Source organism: Bos mutus, chromosome 11 (genome assembly GCF_027580195.1).
Source record: "Bos mutus isolate GX-2022 chromosome 11, NWIPB_WYAK_1.1, whole genome shotgun sequence".
In the NCBI taxonomy this organism is placed as follows: domain Eukaryota; kingdom Metazoa; phylum Chordata; class Mammalia; order Artiodactyla; family Bovidae; genus Bos; species Bos mutus.
Genome location: NC_091627.1, coordinates 95,548,358 through 95,569,205, shown reverse-complemented (window position 1 = coordinate 95,569,205; position 20,848 = coordinate 95,548,358). Strand labels below are relative to the sequence as shown.

At 36.4% G+C, this 20,848-nt stretch overlaps 1 protein-coding gene across 1 annotated transcript in view; it reads right to left on the bottom strand.

The window, feature by feature from the left end:
* The window catches only part of ALMS1 (ALMS1 centrosome and basal body associated protein), a 186,417-nt gene that overhangs the window by 31,242 nt on the left and 134,327 nt on the right, over positions 1-20,848 (bottom strand). The window contains 4 exon segments of the mRNA XM_070379810.1: positions 7,616-8,778; positions 10,651-10,815; positions 12,279-12,416; positions 20,531-20,701. Coding sequence (XP_070235911.1) covers positions 7,616-8,778; positions 10,651-10,815; positions 12,279-12,416; positions 20,531-20,701 — 1,637 coding nt within the window.

Here is a 20,848-nt window from a genome sequence, read left to right as displayed (position 1 = left end):
GGTTAAGAATCTGCCTTGCAACACAAGGGAGGTGGGTTCAATTCCTGGGAGGGAACTAAGATCCCATATGCCACATAGCACTAAGCCTGAACGCCACATCTAGAGTCCATGTGCCACACTGTACAATGAAGATCCGTGTGCTGCAACTAAGACCTGAGACAGCCAAATCAATAAATATTCTAAAAAACTGTTTAAAAGTTTTATACCCAAACAAGTTGTTATTCCTATACAAAGGTGACAGAATGATAATCTCAAATTTGCTAGAACTGAAGACATGTTCACTGCTAAAAAACTACTGAAAAATCTATCCAAACAATAAAATTATTTAAATTAATAAACTCAGTTATATTGAAAAGACTTGTAACAAATACCGATGCTTTTAAAAAACATACAGTGATTTTGCTTATAATATGAAAGAAAAATGTTATACTTCTTGAAAATAAAGCCAATCAATACAGGAATAATACTTCCAGAATAAACATAAAATTCACAAAATAAATATTGGTACATTGGGGGAAGTGTGCTGTATGTGGGGAGAAGTAGGGCAAGCACAACCAACTTAATTCTTCCTATAATAGTGGAGTCAATAGATATTAACTTCATTTCTGACAGTGATACATTTGAGACAGTGGCTTAAGCATATCTGTTAGTTACAAGGCTGCTGAATTAGCAAAAAAACTCAAAGAAATCATATACCAATGAAAAAAAATCGAAACCTGTAAGAAATCACTAGAAATGATAAGAAACACTGAAGAACCAAGACAATTTTGGAAAAGAACAACAAAGTTGGAGGATCCATACTTCCCAATTTCAAAACAGTAATACAACAGTGAAACACTGGCATAAGGACAAGTAAATCAATGGACTAGAATAGACAAAAATAAACCTTTGTGCCATATGGTCAAATGATCTATGATCAAAGGATCTCTGACCCTTGACAAGGGGCCAAGATCACTCAATGGGAAAAGAGTAATTTTCTTAACAAATAGTGCTGGGAAAACTGGATATCCACACACTCTTACAAAGAATGAAGTTGGAACCTTACTTTATAGCATATACAAAAATTACCTTGAAATGAAATAAATACCTAAAACCATAAAATTCTTGGAAGAACACGTTAGGAGAAAGTTTCGTGGCACTGGACTTGGTAATGATTTCAAAAGGATATGAAGCAAAAGTCAACAATTGGCATTGCATCAATATTAAAAATTTCTGTGCATCAAAGAACACAATTAAAAAAGGTGAAAAGGCAACTCACTGGTTGGGAGAAAAATTTATAAATCATGTATGTGATAAAAGGTTAATACTCAGAATATATAAAGAACTTCAACAACTCAATGACCAAAAAATAAATAACATGATTCAAGAATGGACCAAGTATTTGGACAGACATTTTTCCAAAGATGATATATGAATGGTCAAGAAGCATGTAAAAAGATGTTCAATATCAGTAACCATGAAAGAAATGCAAAGCAAAACTGTAAGATATCACTTCATACTTCTTAGGACACCACTATTAAAGAAACAGAAAATAAGTGTTGGCACAGATGTGGAGAAAGTGAACCGTTCTGTCTCGTTAGTGGGGCTGTAAATGGTGCAGCTACTGTGGAAAACAGTAGAGTAGTTCCTCAAATAGTTACAAACAGGATTACCACATAACTGAACCTCTCCACTTCTGGATATATAGCCACAAAACTGAAAGCAGGGTCTCGAACGGACATTAGTACACCCATGTCCACAGCATCACCATTCACAACAGTCTAAAGGCAGAAGCAACGCAAGTATCTACTGCTGGATGAATGACCAAATGTGGCACACACACACTGCAGCATTAGTCAGGCTCTTTTTTAAACAGACAATCCTGTCAGATGGTACAACACTGATGATCCTTGAGGAAATGCTAAGGGAAATAAACTTGCTACTTAAGGATAAACACCGTATTCCACTTACATGAGGTAACTAGTGTAGTCAAATTCTTAAGACACAGAGAGTAGAATAGTGGTTGCTAGGGGTGAAGCATAAGGTGGTATGTATTTAATATCACTGAACTATACCAGCCACAAAAATAAATTCAAAATGGATTAAAGACAAATGTAGGAACTGAAACTACAACCAAGAAAAGACTAAACTTCCTGAAGAAAACACAGGCAGGAAGCTATGTGACGCTGGTTGGCCTCAGTGCTTTTTCTTGGATGTATCTTCTCAGGCGTGGGAAACAAAACCAAAAATAAACAAATGGGACTACATCAAAATACAGAGCTTTTCCACAGTAAAGGGAACCATCAAGAAAAAGAATAGGCCATCTACTGAATGGGAGAAGATAACTGCAAGCAATTTATTGGAGAAGGGGTAAGTAAGCACAATATATAAAGAACTCATACAACTCAACACAAAAAAACTAAACAACCTGATTTTGAAAATAGGCAAAGGATCTGAATAGACATTTTTGCAAAGAAGACATGCAGATGGCCAAGAAGCACATGAAAAGATGCTCAACATCACTAATCATCAGTAAAGTAAAAAGCAGAAGTACAATGGGATATCATCTAACATGTCAGAATGACAGTTAGCAAAATACAACAAATAACAATGTGGAAAAGGATGCAGAGAAAACAGGATGCTCATGCACTACTGGTGGGGATGGAACTGGTGCAGCCGTTATGGAGAACATGGAGGCTCCCCTCAAAATTAAAAGCAGAACTACCACATGACCCAACAATTAACCTATGGCTATTTTTCAAAAGAAAACAGAAACACTAATTTGAAGAGATAACTCCACTACTACATTCACTGAAGCATCATTTAGAATAGCCAAGGTATGGAAGCATAAGAATTCTTATCACAAGGAAAATATCTTTTTCTATTTCTTTTATTTTCTATCTATATGAGGTGATGGATGTTCACTAAACTTACTGTGATAATCATTTCATGATGTATACATCATGTGAAATGCCAGGCTGGATGAATCACAAGCTGGAATCAAAACTGCCAGAAGTGATAACAACCTTAGATGTGCAGATGAGAATACCCTAATGGCAGAAAGAGAAGAAGAACTAAAGAGCCTCTTGATGAAGGTGAAAGAGAGTTTAAAAGCTGGCTTAAAACTCAACATTAAAAAAACCACAATCATGGCATCTGATTCCATTACTTCATGGCAAATAGAAGGGGAAAAAGTGAAAACAGTGACCAATTTTCTTTTCTTGGCTCCAAAATCACTGTGGATGGTGACTGCAGCCATGAAATTAAAAGACAATTGCTCCTTGGAAGAAAAGCTTTGACAAACCTAGACAGTGTATTATAAAACAGAGCCATCACTTTGCCTATAAAGGTCCATACAGTCAAAGCTACGGTTTTTCCAGTAGTCATGTATGGATGTGAGAACTGGGCTATAAAGAAGGCTGAGTGCCAAAGAATTGATGCTTTTGAACTGTGGTGCTGGAGAAGATTCTTGAGAGTTTCTCGGACTGCAAGGAGATCAAATCAGTCAATTCAAAGGAAACCTGGATATTCATTGGAAGGACTGGTGCTGAAGCTCCAATTCTTTGGCCACTTGATGCGTAGAGCTGACTCACTGGAAAAGACCCTAATGTTGTGAAAGACTGAAGGCAAGAGGAGAGAAGAGCAGAGGATGAGATGGTTAGACAGAATCACCGACTCAATGGATGGGAATATGAGCAAACTCCAGGAGACAGTAGAGGACAGAGGAGCCTGGCCTGTTGCAGTCCATGGGATCACAAAGAGTCAGACATGACTTAGCAACTAAAGAACAACAAATAAAAGATAAGTTATTATGCTGTACTCAAACAGATATGTCAATTATATCTCAATCAAACTGGAAGAAAAATAATTTATAACACTTGTACATTGACAACTACAAAACACTGCTGGAAGACATTAAAGATATAAATAAATGCAAAAGACATTCTGTATTCCTGGATTGGAAGACAGTATCATTAGGATGGCATTAAGCCCTAAAGCAAACTACCTATTAAATGCAATTAATATCAAAATCACAATGACATTTTCAGCAGAAATAAAAAAGCTGATCCTGCTCTCTTTTTACTTCTGTCATTTTTTAGTTAAATTTTTGTTATATTGGAGTGTAGTTGATTTGCAATGCTGTGTCAGTTTCAAGTGTTTAGCAAAGTTACTCAGTTATACGTATACACATATCTATTTTTTAGATTCTTTTTTCCATTTCGGTTATAAAAGAAAAAAAAAAAAAAAAAGCTGATCCTAAAACTCACATGGAGACATAAGACCCCGACTGGCCAAAAGTGTCATTAAAAAAAAAAAAAGTTGTAAGGCTAACATTTCTCAATTTTAAAATTTACTGGCAGCCCAGTGGTTGAGAATCAGCCTTCCAATACAGGCGATGTGGGTTCAATCCCTGGTCAGGGAACAAAGATCCCACATGCTGTGAAGCAAGTTAAGCACCAAAACCACTGATGCCTGTGCTCTGCAACAAAGGACCCTGCATGACACGACGAAGATCCTGCTTGCCACAACTAAGATCCAAGGCAGCCCAATAAAAACAAATAAATAAATACTTTTTAAAAACCCCAAAACTTACTACCAAAACTACAGTAATCAAATAAGTGTGGTAATGACATAGATATGCATGTAGATCAAAGGAACAGAATTGAGACCCTAGAAATAAACCCTCACATCTGTGGTCAATGGTGTCAGGACATTCAATAAGTAAAGAACAGTCTTGACAACTGGTGCTGGGACAACTGGATATCTATGTGGAAAAGGATATTTGGTTTCTGTGCTGTGCTTAGCTGCTCAGTCATGTCTGACTCTTTGCAACCCTATAGACCATAGCCCGCCAGGCTCCTCTGTTACTGGAGATTCTCCAAGCGAGAATACTGGAGTGGGTTGCCATGCCCTCCTCCATAGGATCTTCCCAACCTAGGGATCAAACCCAGGTCTCCTGCAATGCAGGCGGATTCTTTACCATCTGAGCCGCCAGAGAAGCCCAAGAATATTGGAGTGGGTAGCCTGTCCCTTCTCCAGGGGAACTGCCTGACCCAGGAGTCTAATCAGGGTCTCCTGCATTGCAGGTGGATTCTTTACCAGTTGAGCTACCAAGGAAGTCTGTTTGACCCCTACCTCATACCATAAATTAACTCAGTATACATCCAAGATGCAAGTGAAAGAACTAAAAGTATAAAATTCTTGAAAAAAAATAAATGGACAGATCCTCATGACTCTGGATTTGGCACCAAAAGCACAAGCAACAAAAGAAAAGATAGGCACACTGGGGCTTCATCAAATATAAAATGCTATGCAGCAAGGAACAGTAAGTAAGTAGAAAACACATATTTGCAGATTACACATCTGATAAGCTTGCACAATCCAGAATATATAAAGAACTCTTACAACTCAAAAACATAAAGGACAATTAAAAAGTGGACAAAGACCTGAATAGATGTTTTTCTAAGGAAGATCTAAAAATGATCGAGTACATAAAAAGGTACTTTAACATCATTAGTCGTTTTGGGAAAGGGAAAGGCAAAACAAACCACAATGAAAATGACTGTGAGTATGAGATACAACTTGGTACCTACTGGGATGGCAAAAAAAGGTAGAGTGTTGGTGAATGTGGAGAAGCTGGAACCCTTAGAAATTGTTGGTGGGTATGTCAAATGAGGTAGCCACTGTGGAAAACAGTTTGAAGGTTTCAGAATAAGCTTAAAATTATTGGGTTGGCCAGAAAGTTCAAGTTTTTCCATAACCTCTTAGGGAAAAACCTGAATGAACTTTCTGGACAACCCAGTAGTATTTCCAACTCCTACGTATATACCCGAAAGAACTGTATGTAGGTGTTTAAAAACTTGTACACAAATGTTCATGTTAGGTCTATTCACAATAGCCAAAAGGCAGAAACAACTCAAATGTCCATGAATGGATGGATAAATAAAATGTCGTCTAAACAAGTATTATTATTCAGCCATAAAAAGCAATGAACTACTGACAGATGCTAGGACATGGAGAAATCTCAGAAGATTATCCTAAAGTCAAAGAAGCCTGACACAAAGATCACATATGATGTGATTCCAATTAAATGAAATAACCTGAGTAGGAAAGTTCAGAAACACGAAGTAGACTTCTGTGGTTGTCAGGGACTGGTAGGAAGGAGAAAAGGGAGTGACTGCTTAATGAGGTTTCTCCTGGGTGATGAAAAATTTTGGGATTAGGCATGGTGATAGTTGTAAAACACTGTGAATGTATTTGGCGCCATGGAACTGTCCACGCAAAATGATCAACTGTAGACTTCATGCTTTATGTTTTACTACACTATCCCTCCCAAAATGCTCTATCTGCATCCTTTCCCCCATCTCCTTATGGAACAAAATGCCTCAATCCTGTCTTTCCCTATTCTTTGCTTACTTAAAAAAAAATCTTATGGTACTATTTATACATGTAAGTACTGTCATTAAATACCTACCAAAAACTCAATGATGAGAAATAATATTTATGGTAAATGTCTGAATGTTTTGTGCCTTCTTCCCACTAGACTAGTGGTCTCCAAATTGTTTGAATTATTGGGTTCTACTGATTAAATATTTCTGAGCAGAAATTATTAGATACTTACAAGTTATGTATTATTGCTGTATTTATGTATTGTAAAACATAGACAAAACAAACTTTAAAAGGTTCATATTCCAATGAACCACTTTGCAAGTATCCTTATTTGGAGAGCACATCTCCAAATAAATTTTATCTTGGGTTAAAGTGATGGTTTGCATTTACTGACCCTGTAAAATCTGCCTTTATGGAATTCTCTAAATTAAGGCCATATTAGCCTCATATGACTATTGTTACTGAGAACATATTGTAAGGACTCCGTTGAGGATTTTGTTACACCACAATGATTTCTTAAGGACAGATTAAATTTCTCTTAAGTCTTTAGAACCAGAGATATCTGTACTGCTCTTGAAATTTTTGTTTTTCTATTAGAGTTATGCAACTGATCACAAAATTCTACCAATATTAACTAGTAGAAAACATAAAGCAAAATTTGTGACTCATTTTTAGGAACCATATCCACAAGGTATCAACTTGTCTTCCCATTACTCTTAATTATTCACTCATTTGTTTTAAAAATCATGTTGTAGCTCACTCCACCCTGGCTTCAATCTAACTTTCTATCATTCCAATTCTTCATCAACTTAAAAAAATCATATCATATTACTTATATATGTATGTGTGTATGTATATGTGTGCTTAAAAGAACGTCAAGATTTCTTAAAAGATAGGGAGGAATGAATAAAGAAAATCAACAGGCAAAAAAAAAGCAGGCAATATTGTTCAGAATGAAGGTCATTCTAAACTTGAAGTTCCCCTGTCCCAAGGGTATACACTGCAGATTCTGAAGCATTTAGCAGCAAAGCCTTTCATCCAAAGGGTAATTTGTAAATGAGTGTTGATGAAAAGAATGACAACTCACAATAGCACTGTGCTACACTTTCTCACTCTTTTCCAGTTGGTAAGAAATATTATAGGGAGGAAAGGGCAATTGGCTTTTTTTCACCTGTGTGCAAAGCTTAACTAAAGAAGTCCATGAAAAAGGCAGTCACATTGCCAGATGGAATTTGTAGCCATGTACCTGGATGTGTTTCCTTCTGGTGTGCTCTGAAGTAATTTGGGGATAACCTGTATTCAAAGCTTTCTTGTTTTTCTTGCTCCGCTTCTCAAGGTATCTCCTCTGGTGGTCGGTGATACTGCTGTATAATTTAATTCGCCTGGGTGACAAACAAACTCTTTCATGGCCAAAAGCATGGATCAATCGGGCAGTGTCAATGGTGGAAATTGAGCTGCTCCTCTCATGCAAAGTCATTTCCTTATCTGTTTGGGTCAATATATCTGATTCCACAGGAGAAGTGGTGGTAGAAAGGATGTTGGTGGTCGTATCTGTGAGCAGCTCACTATCCTCTGAGTGTCTAGAATCTGAAGAAGTGTTATTTATATAATGAAAACCTGGATGTTTTCTCAGAATGTATTTATCAAACTTAAACTGCTCAATTTTAATCTGATTGGGCCTCCCAGCTTGATGAGCAGAAAGAATCTTATTTTTTTTAAGATCACCTGTGTTTTTATGGCATTTCTCCAGGCTTTTATACCGTTTCTTTTTCTGAAGCTTGTTTTTCTGCTGCTGCTGTTTATCACTCCATTCCTTAGCATCTTGTTCCCCTCTGCTGTCATCCTGTGTACTTTCTGAGGGCTGAAGAGAATGTGTGATGGGATGCTGAAGAAGTTTAGCCAAACGATCAAGTCGCTCCACCAAGGAAAGTTCCTTCTTGGCACTGACCTCAGGTTTCTGCTGCTTCTGCCGTTCCTGGTATCTGTTCCAGAGTTCATTCAAACTCACAGTGTGCTCACTTGTTAGCTCTGGGGTGGCCTTAGGATCCCTTTTTAGATCATTAATTTGTTTGTCAGATTTTGGAAAATCTCTAGCCTGACTTTGAGTAGCACGCTTCAGTTCCTTGTTTTCCAAGTTTACGTTGATACTGAGGCTCTCTATTCTGGTATAATCTGTCTTTGTCTTTTCCATATGTTGACAAGGGGAAGGAAGACAAGTGTATTCTCTTTGTTTGTCTGGATGATGTTGAAAGAAATCTTTCCAAGAATGCCTCATGAAAACACTTCTTCCTAAGGATTCATGGCAAAAATCTTGGTCACTTGACAGGTGCACTGGATGATGAAAGTAAAACTTAGCTGACCTGAACACAGAATGGGTGGTGTTCTCAAATTCCGAATGACATCTGGATTCTGAAAAGGAGGGGAAAAAAAGATTTGAAGTACTTTCAAAATATCTGCATTCCATTTAGAAATAGTATTCACATTTAATTCTTTATATGGCAAGAGCGGGCAGTCCCCAAGCCTTTCCTGGACTACAAGGCCATCACCCTGGCCTCCCCTTTCCACAGCGATGGAAGGTGGAAGAAGTTAACTACATGATGACTGGACTGTATCCATGAAATAAGCTGCCACAATTCTGAGAACTGGCCTCAAAGAAATGGGAACAAACTGACCCTGGTATTGAAGACTAACTATACTTAAAATAGTCAAGATGATGCTGTGTGACCACTGCATGACCAATTTCAAGACGACTGTCAGAGCTGACTGCAGTTTCTGCATGTAGTCCCCTCCTTCCATGTATACACCCTGAAACTTGCCTTTAAAAGCTCTTACCCACTGGTTGTCAGTGGGGGAGTCAGCCTTTGGACGTAAGTCTCACCCACCCTCCCCCTAGTCTGCTAGCCTCCAAAAGAAAGCAAACTTTCCTTTCCAAATAAAAAAAAAAAGAATGGTTTATATACAGATTCAGAAAATTCACTGCCTGTATAAAGGATTCATGCTGTGTGCCTAGAGCCCAGACTGGCATGGTAATACTTCAAGAGACTCAGGGTCAAAAGACCCAGATTCTAGGTTGGATTCTGCCACAATCTGGCTGTATGACCTTGAGGAGGGCACTCTGGTTATTGGGATTGTAACAGCAGCTGCTATCTATCACTGCCTGCTATGTGTGGAGTATTATAAGATATGCTTTACCTCTTTTTTTCTCTCTCTTATAAACTTGATAGAGAGGTATTATTAACCTCATTTTCAGCAAAGAAACCTGAGACTTCACTTTTATCATCAGTAATTAAATGGATAATATTTTCAAAAATGCCAACTCTTTACATGTTTTACAGCCCAGGAAAATTCCTTTTTTGTGAAGTATCTTCACACCTCCCTCCACGCAGATGATACCACTCTAATGGCAGAAAGCAAAGAAGAACTAAAGAGACTCTTGATGAGAGTGAAAGAGTTGAGTGAAGACACTTGCTCCTTGGAAGAAAAGCTATGACAATCCCAGACAGCATATTAAAACCCAGAGATATTGCTTTGGCCACAAAGGTCCTTCTAGTCAAAGCTATGGTTTTTCCAATAGTCATGTATGGATGTGGGGCTTCCCTTGTGGTTCAGATGGTAAAGAACCTGTTTGTGATACAGAGACCCAGGTTCGATCCCAGAAAGATACCCTGGAGAAGGGAATAGCAACCTACTCCCGTACTCTTGCCTGAGGAATTCTATGGACAGAAGAATCTGACAGGCAACAGTCCATGGGGTCACAAAGAGTCAGACATGACTGAGCAGCTAACGACCTGGACTATAAAGAAGGCGGAGCACTGAAAAATTGATGCTTTCAAACTGTAATGCTGGAGAACTTGAGAGTCCGTTGAACTGCAAGAAGATCAACCCAGTCAACCCTAAAGAAAACCAACCCTGAATATTCACTGAAGCACTGATGCTGAAGCTGAAACTCCAATACTCTGGCCACCTGATATGCAGAGCCAACTCACTGGAAAAGACCCTGATGCTGCGAAAGACTGAAGGCAAAAGGAGAAGGGGGCAGCAGAGGGTGTGATGGTTAGATAGCATCACCAAATAAATGGACATGATTCAAGCAAACTCCAGGAGACAGTGAAGGACAGGGGTGCTTGGCGTGCTGTAGTTCACAAGGCTGCAAAGTCAGACATGACTTAGTGACTGAACAATGCTCACCAGAATTAAGTGGAAACATGTGGACATTGGTGTTTGGGGGCACACATGCTCTCTCTCTCTTATAGCTCCTACCCCACCACCCAATCCCATTACCTGCAATATCTATCTGTAAGGCTTTCTTTTCTTCTGACCAGGCTTCCTTAGGAACCTTCCTCTTACTATGGATCTCCTCTTTCTGTTTAATGGCTTTAGCGTCTGGCAGACTATCAGTCTTTGTGTCTTGAGTTGAGTGCTGTGAAGGAGCAGCAGTACTGGAACCTAAGACAGGAAAAAGAAGACTGTAAGTTGACAAAACGTATTTTAAAATACTTTTCAAGCATCTACCCTGGGTTGGGAAGATCCCCTGGAGAAGGGAAAGGCTACCCACTCCAGTATTCTGGCCTAGAGAATTCCATGGACTGTACAGTCCATGGGGTTGCAAAGAGATGGACACGACTGAGCGACTTTCACTTTTCACTTTCACTAGAGTGAGAAGACAGTTAAGATGGGTAAACACTGAGAGTGAAAGAGAAAGACATCTTAGGGAAAGGGGACTACATATGAAAAAAATGGAATCAGGAAAGTAACTCAACATCTAAGAAAGAACAATTATATAATTTATTTGATTATAGAATTTGTAAGCACTGAAAAGTTGTTTGGGAGCCAATTCTACTATTCTGAAAGACTAGGCTAAAGAGGTTTATTTTTAATTTGTAAGGGCAATGAAAACTTTTTGATGTGGAGATTAACATGATCAAAACTTTTTTTGAAGCACTGATTTAGCTACAGCAAAGAAGGGGGTAAATTTTTGAAGTTCTGCTCAGAATACATATAAGTTCTGAAATAGAAGCAATACACACAAAAAAGAGAAGTGGCTAATTATACTCCAAAATATGTTTCAATATTTATAACTGTGGCAGAAACTACCAGCTGCCTTCTGAAATTGATTTTCCTCTGCCTCTGAAATAGAACCTGACTTAGCTGGGCATATGTTTATGAGAAGAGAGATTATATTCCCCAGCCTCCCTAGCATCACAGGTTGGTGTGACCATGTGAATAACTCTGGCTAACAGGATGGGAGGGGAATGATACATTTACATTTTGAGAAGTATTTAAAGGAAGAAATATACTTTTCTCTTTTCCTGTTTTCCTTTCTACCGCCTGGAATATGGGTCTGATGGCTACAGTATGAGAATGGAGGCTAAAACATTGAAGCAACGGGAGAGAAAGAGCTTTGTTACCTGCTTTATCTATTCTTTCTATCAACAAGTCTTTTTTGTTTTGTTTTGATCTCTGAGAGCTAAAGCTAATTCTAACTTAAACACACTTGAACAGGCATATTTAATTAGTACAGTCCTACTGAAGTGTTTTAACTGAGTAGGTAGTTAGGAAGTAAACAAGTTAAATTCCTGAAGAACAAAAGCCTATGTATGACAATGTTATTAAAGAGCTAGCATCTCATGGCACCAAATACTTTTATCAGAAATGTTTTTTAAAATCCATTATGTGAATTTATGGCAGTCAGATTAATTTGTGTACAATATACACAAAGTTTTCCAAAAATATCTCAAAGAGCTTTAAAAACGTTGATTTCACCTGCCAGTGCATACCAAAAGCTGCAGCTAATATTCTATTTCAGACATGGACAAGATGGAGCAGGGTTGAAGACAACTGGATAACACTTTTCTATTTACTGATATATTCATTTTAGAAGGCCAGAAGAAAATGAGTGATACCTCTACCTGTGGTATCTTTCTCCAAAGATTCTTTTTCTTCAGAGCCAGCAATCTTGGTCACTGCCTTTTTAGTGTAGATCTCCTTTTCTTGGTTTTTGTCTGAGAGGTCCTCATCCCCAGTGATGAGAACTTGAACGTGAGCATCTGGAATAATGATGTGATTTGATCCCATGGAGAAGGAAAAGGTAACACCAGAAAGTAATACACCACCCTCCCCCCAAAAACAAAACCTCTTTATATACTAGAGGAAAAAAGCATCTCATAGGCTCAACCATGTAAAAGCTGTGGCAGTTCTGAGGACTGCCACATATGACAGTTTTAACATATGACAGTTTTGGGGAGTTTGGAAAACTTTCCATATTTTTCTGTGTACAATCATTTTAAATAAAATCTGCTCTTTGCTGATTTGATGCAACAGTAAGAAAAAAAAAGGGGGGATCCAGATCAGGTATCTTTCAAAGTAGAAAAGTAGATCTGAACAATCTTTCAAGTTCTTTGGCCTAGTCAAAGTTTTTCTCAATTAGGGGGCAAATTTCATATAATACTAGAAAAAATTTATATCACCTAGATTTTATATACAGTACTCACGTAATTTTAAAAAATCTTCTTGAGTTAAATTTGCCTGATAATTTCTAATTCCTTTTTCTTGGTCATATTTGCTAGAGATTTATCTACTTAATTGGTCTTTTAAAGTGAGTTTTTTTGTGTATATGAGAAAACTCAAGTGCAAAATTATGTTGGTAAATAAATTAAAAATCACCAATACAACAACTAGGATACAGTTACCGAGCAGTTAATAATGGTTATAGAGCTTAAAAAATAAAACATTACAGATATAGTGATATAATCATAGATACTCTATGTGAAGGCTCAATTAATACCATTTTCAGCAGCAACCTTAAGCTCAATTTAGAATCTGCCAATTTCAAGGATGTTTTTGAATGTATTGGATTATTTTGCATGTCTTTCTTTAAACTTTATATAAAAAGGTGTAATACTCTGAGTACCTTTAACTTGTCTTTTACACTCCAAATTATGATTGGAGGATTTACTCATAGTGACTCTAATTAATTCATTCTCAATGTTACACAGAATTCTACTCAATTAATGTATCAAGTCATCTGTTGATAAACTTTAGGCTATTTCTAATTTTTTTAATATTAAAAAGCATTACAATGAACATTGTTGTAGAATTTCTTTGTAGCTTGTATGAATTGCAAATATTCTCTCAGTCTGTGTCTTGTCTTTGTTATATGTCTTTTGGTATACAAAATTTTTTAATAATATCATATTTATTTATTTTTTTCTTTCATGGGCTGTGCTTTGCAGGTCTCATTTAATAAACCAGTATTTCATGGTCAAAACACAGTCATCTAAATTCTAAAAGCTTAAAGTTTTCCTTTTTACATTTAATATCACTTGGACTACGCTTTTGTTTAGTTTGCACTAGGGCTTCCCTGTAGCTCAGATGGTAAATAATCTGCCTGCAGTGTTGGAGACCTGGGTTTGTTTGATCCCTGGGTTGGGAAGATCCCCCGGAGGAGGGCACGGCAACCCACTCTAGTATTCTTGCCTGGAAATCCCCATGGATAGAGGAACCTGGCTGGTTACATTCCACAGGGTCACAAAGAGTTGGACACTAACGAGTGACTAAGCACAGAGCACACAGGGATCTATCAGATTTTATTTTTTCTTACATCTATCATCAGTGGCCAAAACACTATTGACTAGTTCACCCCCTCCCCAGGATATGTCATCTGTGGCATATATTAAGTTTCCACATTCATGGGTGTGTTTCTGGTCAACACATTGTTTATTACTACATATTAGGTCTTAAATATATTTTATACACACACACACACACCACACACATGCACACAGTAAGTCTTTTGATATCTGGTATGGCAAGTTCCCTATCTTATTCTTTAAATATACTTCTTGATTTTCAAAAAAACCTTGGAATCAGCCTGTCAAGTCCCACGAAAAATTCTACTGGAATTTTGAGTAGTGATGCATTGAATTTACTTAGGGTTCCTTACTGTAATTCAATGAAGCTTAATCATTTTCTATGTCCTTTGTTAGAGTCATTTCTAAGTACTTATTTTTTGTTGTTTCTAAAAAGCGTATCTTAAAAATGCCTTTTGCATTATGTCTCAGAAGACACATACCAAATATTGCACAGAGAATTCAGTGAATTGTTAAAAAAGTGAACATGTACCAGGGTTTTAAAAAAAACCTGGCTCGAAGTATACATGCTCCCCTCATTCTTTCTTCCAATCTCCCCCAGGATGATAATTAACAGCCCATTTTAAATGCAACAAACTACTTATATTTCTGAACTTTCTGTAAATAGAAAAAAAGAGCACATAGCCTTATGTCTTGCTTTCTTCTCTCATGTTGTATTTGTAAGATCCATTAAGTGTTAAAACATATTTGTCCTTTACTTAGTCTCATTTTCTGGTTGGTATTAACAATGTTAATACAATTCATCCATACTACTGGAAAAATAACGGGCATTTGGTAATTTCTGGTTTGAAGCTATTACAAGAACTGCTGTAAAGAATATTCACTTGTTTCTCTTGGTGCTCATGCACATCCTCTTCCGTGGAGTATATAATTAGGATCAGAACTGCTTGATTATGCTTTTGTGTAACTTAGTAGATAATGGCAAATTGCTTTCCAAGGTTACTCTCGAAATTTACATTCTCACCAGTAGTGAATAAATACCTCTTGTTTTATATTCTTACCAGCACAGTACTGACTTTTTCATTCCAGCCATTCTAATGCATATGCAGAGATCTTACTGTGATCCTAATTTGCAAATCCCTGCTGATGAATCAAGTTGAATATTTTTGCCTTATGTTCATTGGCTATTCGATATTCTCTTTTATAAAGCACCTAATTCAAGTACTTTTGTCCTTTTCAAAAATTGGATTGCCTATCTTTTTCACATTGATTTGTATTAATTCATTTTATATTCTAGATAGAAGTCCTTTGTGAGATACGTATTGAAAACATCTTCCCCACTCTGTGGCTTGCCTTTGACTCTCTCATTTGGTGGTTAATTAATAGAATACCTTAATTTCATGTGATATATCTGTCAATATTTTCTTTTATGGTTACTATTTTTGGGGGCTAGGGATTCGATTTAATAAATCTTTTCCCACTGCAAGATTATGAAGACATACTCCTCTGTATTTTCTTGCAGAAAACTGACATATTTCATCTACCTATGCCTTTCATATTTAAATCTATGAAGTATATGGAATTGATTTTGACGTGTAGTGAAGTAGGGGGGATCAGTGTTCTTTTTTTTTTTTTCCCCTAATATCCAATTTACATAACATCATTTTACCAAAAACATCATCTTTTTCCCCACGGTACTGCAGTGGTAGCTTTATCATCAATCAGGTGTCCATACATATGTGAATCTGTTTCTGGAGTATTCTCTGCTCTGGTCAGTCTGTTTATCTTTGTGCCAACATCACACTGTCTTGATTACTACAGCTTTATAATAAGTTCTGATACTTGGTAGTATAAATCCTCTAGATTTGTTCTATTTCAATTTTTTATTACATATATTTAAGGGTATAACTTTACCCTAACTATCACTTTGGCTATCTTCTATACATTTTGATATCAGAGTTTTAAATATATTGCAACTTCCAGTATTACTTTAACTTCTGAGTTACTTAGAATTAGTTTTAAATTTTCAAATGCATGGTTATTGTATTAGTGTATGTATATAATATTTATATATTATGTATATTAGTTTCCCAGGGCTGCCACAGTAAATTATTACCAACTGAGTGGCTTAAAACAAAATACATTTATTCTCCCACAGATCTGGAGTCAAGTGTCAGCAGGAACATGCTCTCTCAAAAGGCTATCTGGGAGAATTCTTCCTTATCTCTTCCAGTCTTTGCTTTTGTCTTCACATGACCCCCTCTCCTAGTCAGTAAGTACATGAATCACTGGATTTAAGGTCCACTCTAAACCCACAATGATTTAATCTAAAGATCTTTAACTAATTACATCTGCAAGTAACATTACATACTGAAGTTCTCAGTGAACATGAGTTTTGGGGGAATACTATTCAACCCAAAACAAACAGATTTTTGTTTTGTTATTACAAGTTTTTATTGTTGATTTCTAATTTGGCTACAGTAGTCAAAGAAGTTGTTCTGTTTGAACATCATTTCTTTAAAAGCAACAACTTCATCCATTTTTCTAAGTGTTTCACCTGTTCTTTAAAAAAATGCAAAGTTCTCAATCAAATTTTAAAATTCCATTGTTTAAATCTTCTCTAATTTTTTTGTTTTATTTTTTCCCTTTTTATTATTAAAACCCTTGTGTAAAGGGCTGACATTAAATAGAACTCAAGAAGGGTTCTCTGCTTCTTAGGAAACTCCCACCCAGAAGCAGGTTATCTATGAATGGTTTAGTACCTGACAGGTGAGGGCTGTCCTGCACTGTCCAAAACCAAGCCAGGCGTGCCGCACCACACCCCCGCGGATATGGGCAGCCGCCTGCCAGAGGGGGACCAGCTATCTGAACCCACCAAGGCTTCCATGGTGCTGCCGTATGGTTCTACCTCAGTGGGATTCCAGAGGTCTACAGTCTTAAATCTCACAGATGGTAGCTTTGACCAATTGGCTCCTCAACCAAGTACATACACTTTAATCCTCTTTCCAGCATCTCTCAGTTTCTGACGGATATGAACTGTTGGGTTTACCTATATCTTCCTGTCATTTTTCCTGCATACAAGTTTGAGTACGTGAAAATAAGCTCAAATTTTACCTTGCTTGTTGTTATATTTGAACCTTTTTTTATTGGAAGGGAAACTCGTGTGTGCATGCGTGTGTGCACTCTCAGTCGCCCAGTCATGTCTGACTCTTTGTGACCCCATGGACTGTAGCCTGCCAGGTTCCTCTGTCAATGGGATTCTCTAGGCACGAATACTAGAGTTGCCATTTCCTACTCTTATATATAGATATAGGCGTATATATATATATATAAAATTCATAATTATATATAATTACATATTATATAAACATATATGTTTTAATATCAGATATAATTATATAGGTTTATATAATATATAATTATATATTACATATTATATAATTAATATATATTACTATTAGAGTATTCCTACTCCTAGAGTATATATATTTTATATATATATATATATATATTATTTTTTGGCCTAGAATTTTATTTTGTCAATATTAACACTGCTCGCTACCTTTTCTTTGGTTAGTATTTGCCAAATATATCTTTTTCTATCTCCTTTATGTTTTGGGAGGTAACACAAAATAAACAGTAATCTAATCAAAATATCAGAAAGTCGAATAGTTCCGTTAAGCTTATAACAGAAATCAACAGTTTTCAAATACAACCAATTCATTTAGTCATTTCTTCCAGTATCACTAGCCTTGTTTCCAAATAACATGTTTCATATTGTTGTATCCTTTTTAGTTCCAGAAAATTTTTTATTTTCTTCTATGATCAATAGGGATTTACCTCTTAGAAAACTTTCCTGTCACAGCCATATTCCCTCCTTCTATCTTTTGAAGTTTTAACCCTATACTAATGTTCAGTGTTTATATAGTATGTAAATAAGAGTCTTGATTTAGTCAGTCTTCAGTTCATATGTGATTGTGTTATGTTTCTGTTATTCACATTAAACCAACTAGAATACTGTAAACATATTTACTTTCTTTTAAAAAGTTTTGCTTTCCCTGAGGAGTTAACAATTGCCTGTTTTTACATTTGCTAAGTTTCTCTATACCATTCCCTTCATCATCCTTATAAATGGAAACAGAATCGAAAATCTCTTCCAAATACAGTCAACTATATAAGGCAGTCTTATCAGCTTGACTTTTCTTACAGTCCTCTATCTGAACTCGTTCTCGATCTTCTGCACCACTGCTGCAATGGCAATTCCTTTCCCACTCTCCTATGTTGACCTCATTTCCTTCATTCTATGTTTTCCTTTAAAAAACTTAAATCTTTAATTTTAATGAAATAATTTTCCCTCATAATTTCAAGGCATTATTCCTTTAGTTTCTAGTCCCATGTATTACTTTCCTTTTTTTAATTGGAGTATAGTCACTTTACAGTGTTGTATCAAGTTTCTACTGTACAGCAAAAGGAACAAGCTATACGTATACATATATCCCCTATTTTGGGATTTCCTTCCCATTTAGGTCACCACAGACCACTGAAGAGTTCCCTGTGCTATACAGTAGGTTCTCATTACTTGTCTATTTTATAGATAATATCAATAGTGCATGTATTATTTTTAAAAAGTTTAACATCAGTCTAATATCCATTTCTTTATATGGTACTTGTTTTCTCTTTGGAAGCCTTTTGAATCTCCTCTTGCCAGTGTATCAAAATTTCAAACAGTCATGTGCTTTGATGTGGATTTTTATGTACATAATGGTTCCTATTAATATGAAAATTAATATCCTTCACCTTTGGGATCTATTCCTATACTAGTCCTTTGATTGCTTCTTTTTTACCTTCTTTATCTTCTGTATGGAACACCTATTTTTTGATGATGACCCTTTGGAGTCAATCTTGAATTTTCTTTTCATTTTTTTTTCTTTTCCCTTCTTTTTACATTCTATTTCCTATCAGAATTTCTTACTTTTATATTCCAATCCTTATGAGATTTTTATTTCTGATATATTTAATGGGTTCACTTAGCTGGTATACAAAAGTTTTCTCCAGCAGGTATCTTCTCCCTATTCTTCTTAACCCTTTAAAGTGAGAGGTTCTAAGGCTCGGCTTCGCCCACGGTTAATCAGGAGGGCTTTTCCTTAGGATGTAAAGTCTGAAGTAGACCAACAATAATAGTAACAGATGATCCCTATAAGAAGCAGGAAGTTACAGGGGTCCCTCAGGTAACAAAGCCCAACTTTATTTCCAACACAACATCCTTACCAAATGCACAGTTAGTAAGTTCACTGTGCAGACTTCTAATGGAGTTCCCTGAGCCTACCACTTTTTGTCTCCTGTCAGTTTCTGCATATCTACCTTCTTCACAAGTGTCTAACAGTGGGATCACAGTGTCACCTACATGAACCAAACTGCCACTAGTATATAGCTAGCATATGAGCGTTTTCATTTATGAACTACATTTTGAAAAAACAGTTGCCTTTTTATTTACTTGGCAGCCTCAGTGCTAACTGGCAGATAAACTTATCTTATTTCAAAAGACCTCAAAATGCTTTTGAGTGCAACAAAAGTTATCTGGAAGAATGTCTGCACTTTAGCAAGCAGCCTTTCGTTTGGTTTCCTCATAAAAGCACTAACACCATCACAGGAAATCATTAACACTATGCCCAAACCAGAACATAGAGCCAGCAGCCCTTGTTTGAATACTGCCCCCAGATTAGTAGCTCCTATCTGGCTAATAGCTATGAACATGAATAAAAAACTGTAAATGTAACAAAGTAATATATGTAAGTATACATGTAGAGTTTTCAGTGGCTCCTGAAATTTTCCTTTAATAAATACTACTGTGTATCAATTAAAGAAGCACAATATCAGTGATGCAGAGGGAAAAAAAAATCAAGGAGATTCCTAAAGATTAAAAGCTTTTATAAAACATTGGGGCCTTTATCTGGGAATAAGAATGAAGACCCAAGATCGATGAATGAAGCAGACTGAGTCTTCATGAGCCTGAGACTCATGTGGACTGATGCAAACAGAAGAATGTGTATCCTTTCTGCAGAGGACAGTCATGCCTCAGGGTTCACTGATTATTGCCAAGAAGGAATACAAGCTGAGTGCAACCAGATATTCTGACTTTTCAAAGGAAGCCCGAAATCTTATTTTTAAATGTTGGCAGCAAAATTAAAAAACATTCAAAACAACATGTAAGCCACAGATTTTCCTGCAGAAGCCAATTGATGAGATATTTATACCATCTGACAGATAAATTCACGAAGCATTTTAATCAACACTTTCTATGAATTTTAGTCTTTAAAACATTTAATTGGATATAATTTCATTTTAAAAGCTGCAATCTAGTTTCCATAGTGAAACTAAAGTTTATTGTTTTCAAAAATTTGAAGCATTTAAAAAGATTTTATATTTTCCTTCTTGTACATACCCAATAAAACACCTAGGAGAAAAATTCGCATTAATGAAGTAGAAAAAAAAGAAAGGATAATACTCCCACTTAGGATGAATACAGAGAAAAAAAAAAAAAGCCACAAAATACACAAAGCCACTCCAGTCACCTGCATTATCTTTCTGAAAGGGTTTTTTCCCCATTGACAAGGATGCCTTAGTTACCGCCCTCTTACTGTAGATGCCCTCTTTATGTTTAATGTTAACAGTGTCTGCCAGGTCATCATCCCTTGTGCCTAGCACCTGAGCCGGGAAATCTGGAGCAATGGCATCATTGGATCCTACAGAAAAATGGAAAAGCAGTACAGTTAACATAAGTACAGATAAGAATTTAAAGAAAAACAAAAAAAATTACCTCTTAAACCACTTCTATAAAAAAGGCACTACCATGGGAGTGTTATAGGGTAATTAGAAGGAGACATCAGTCA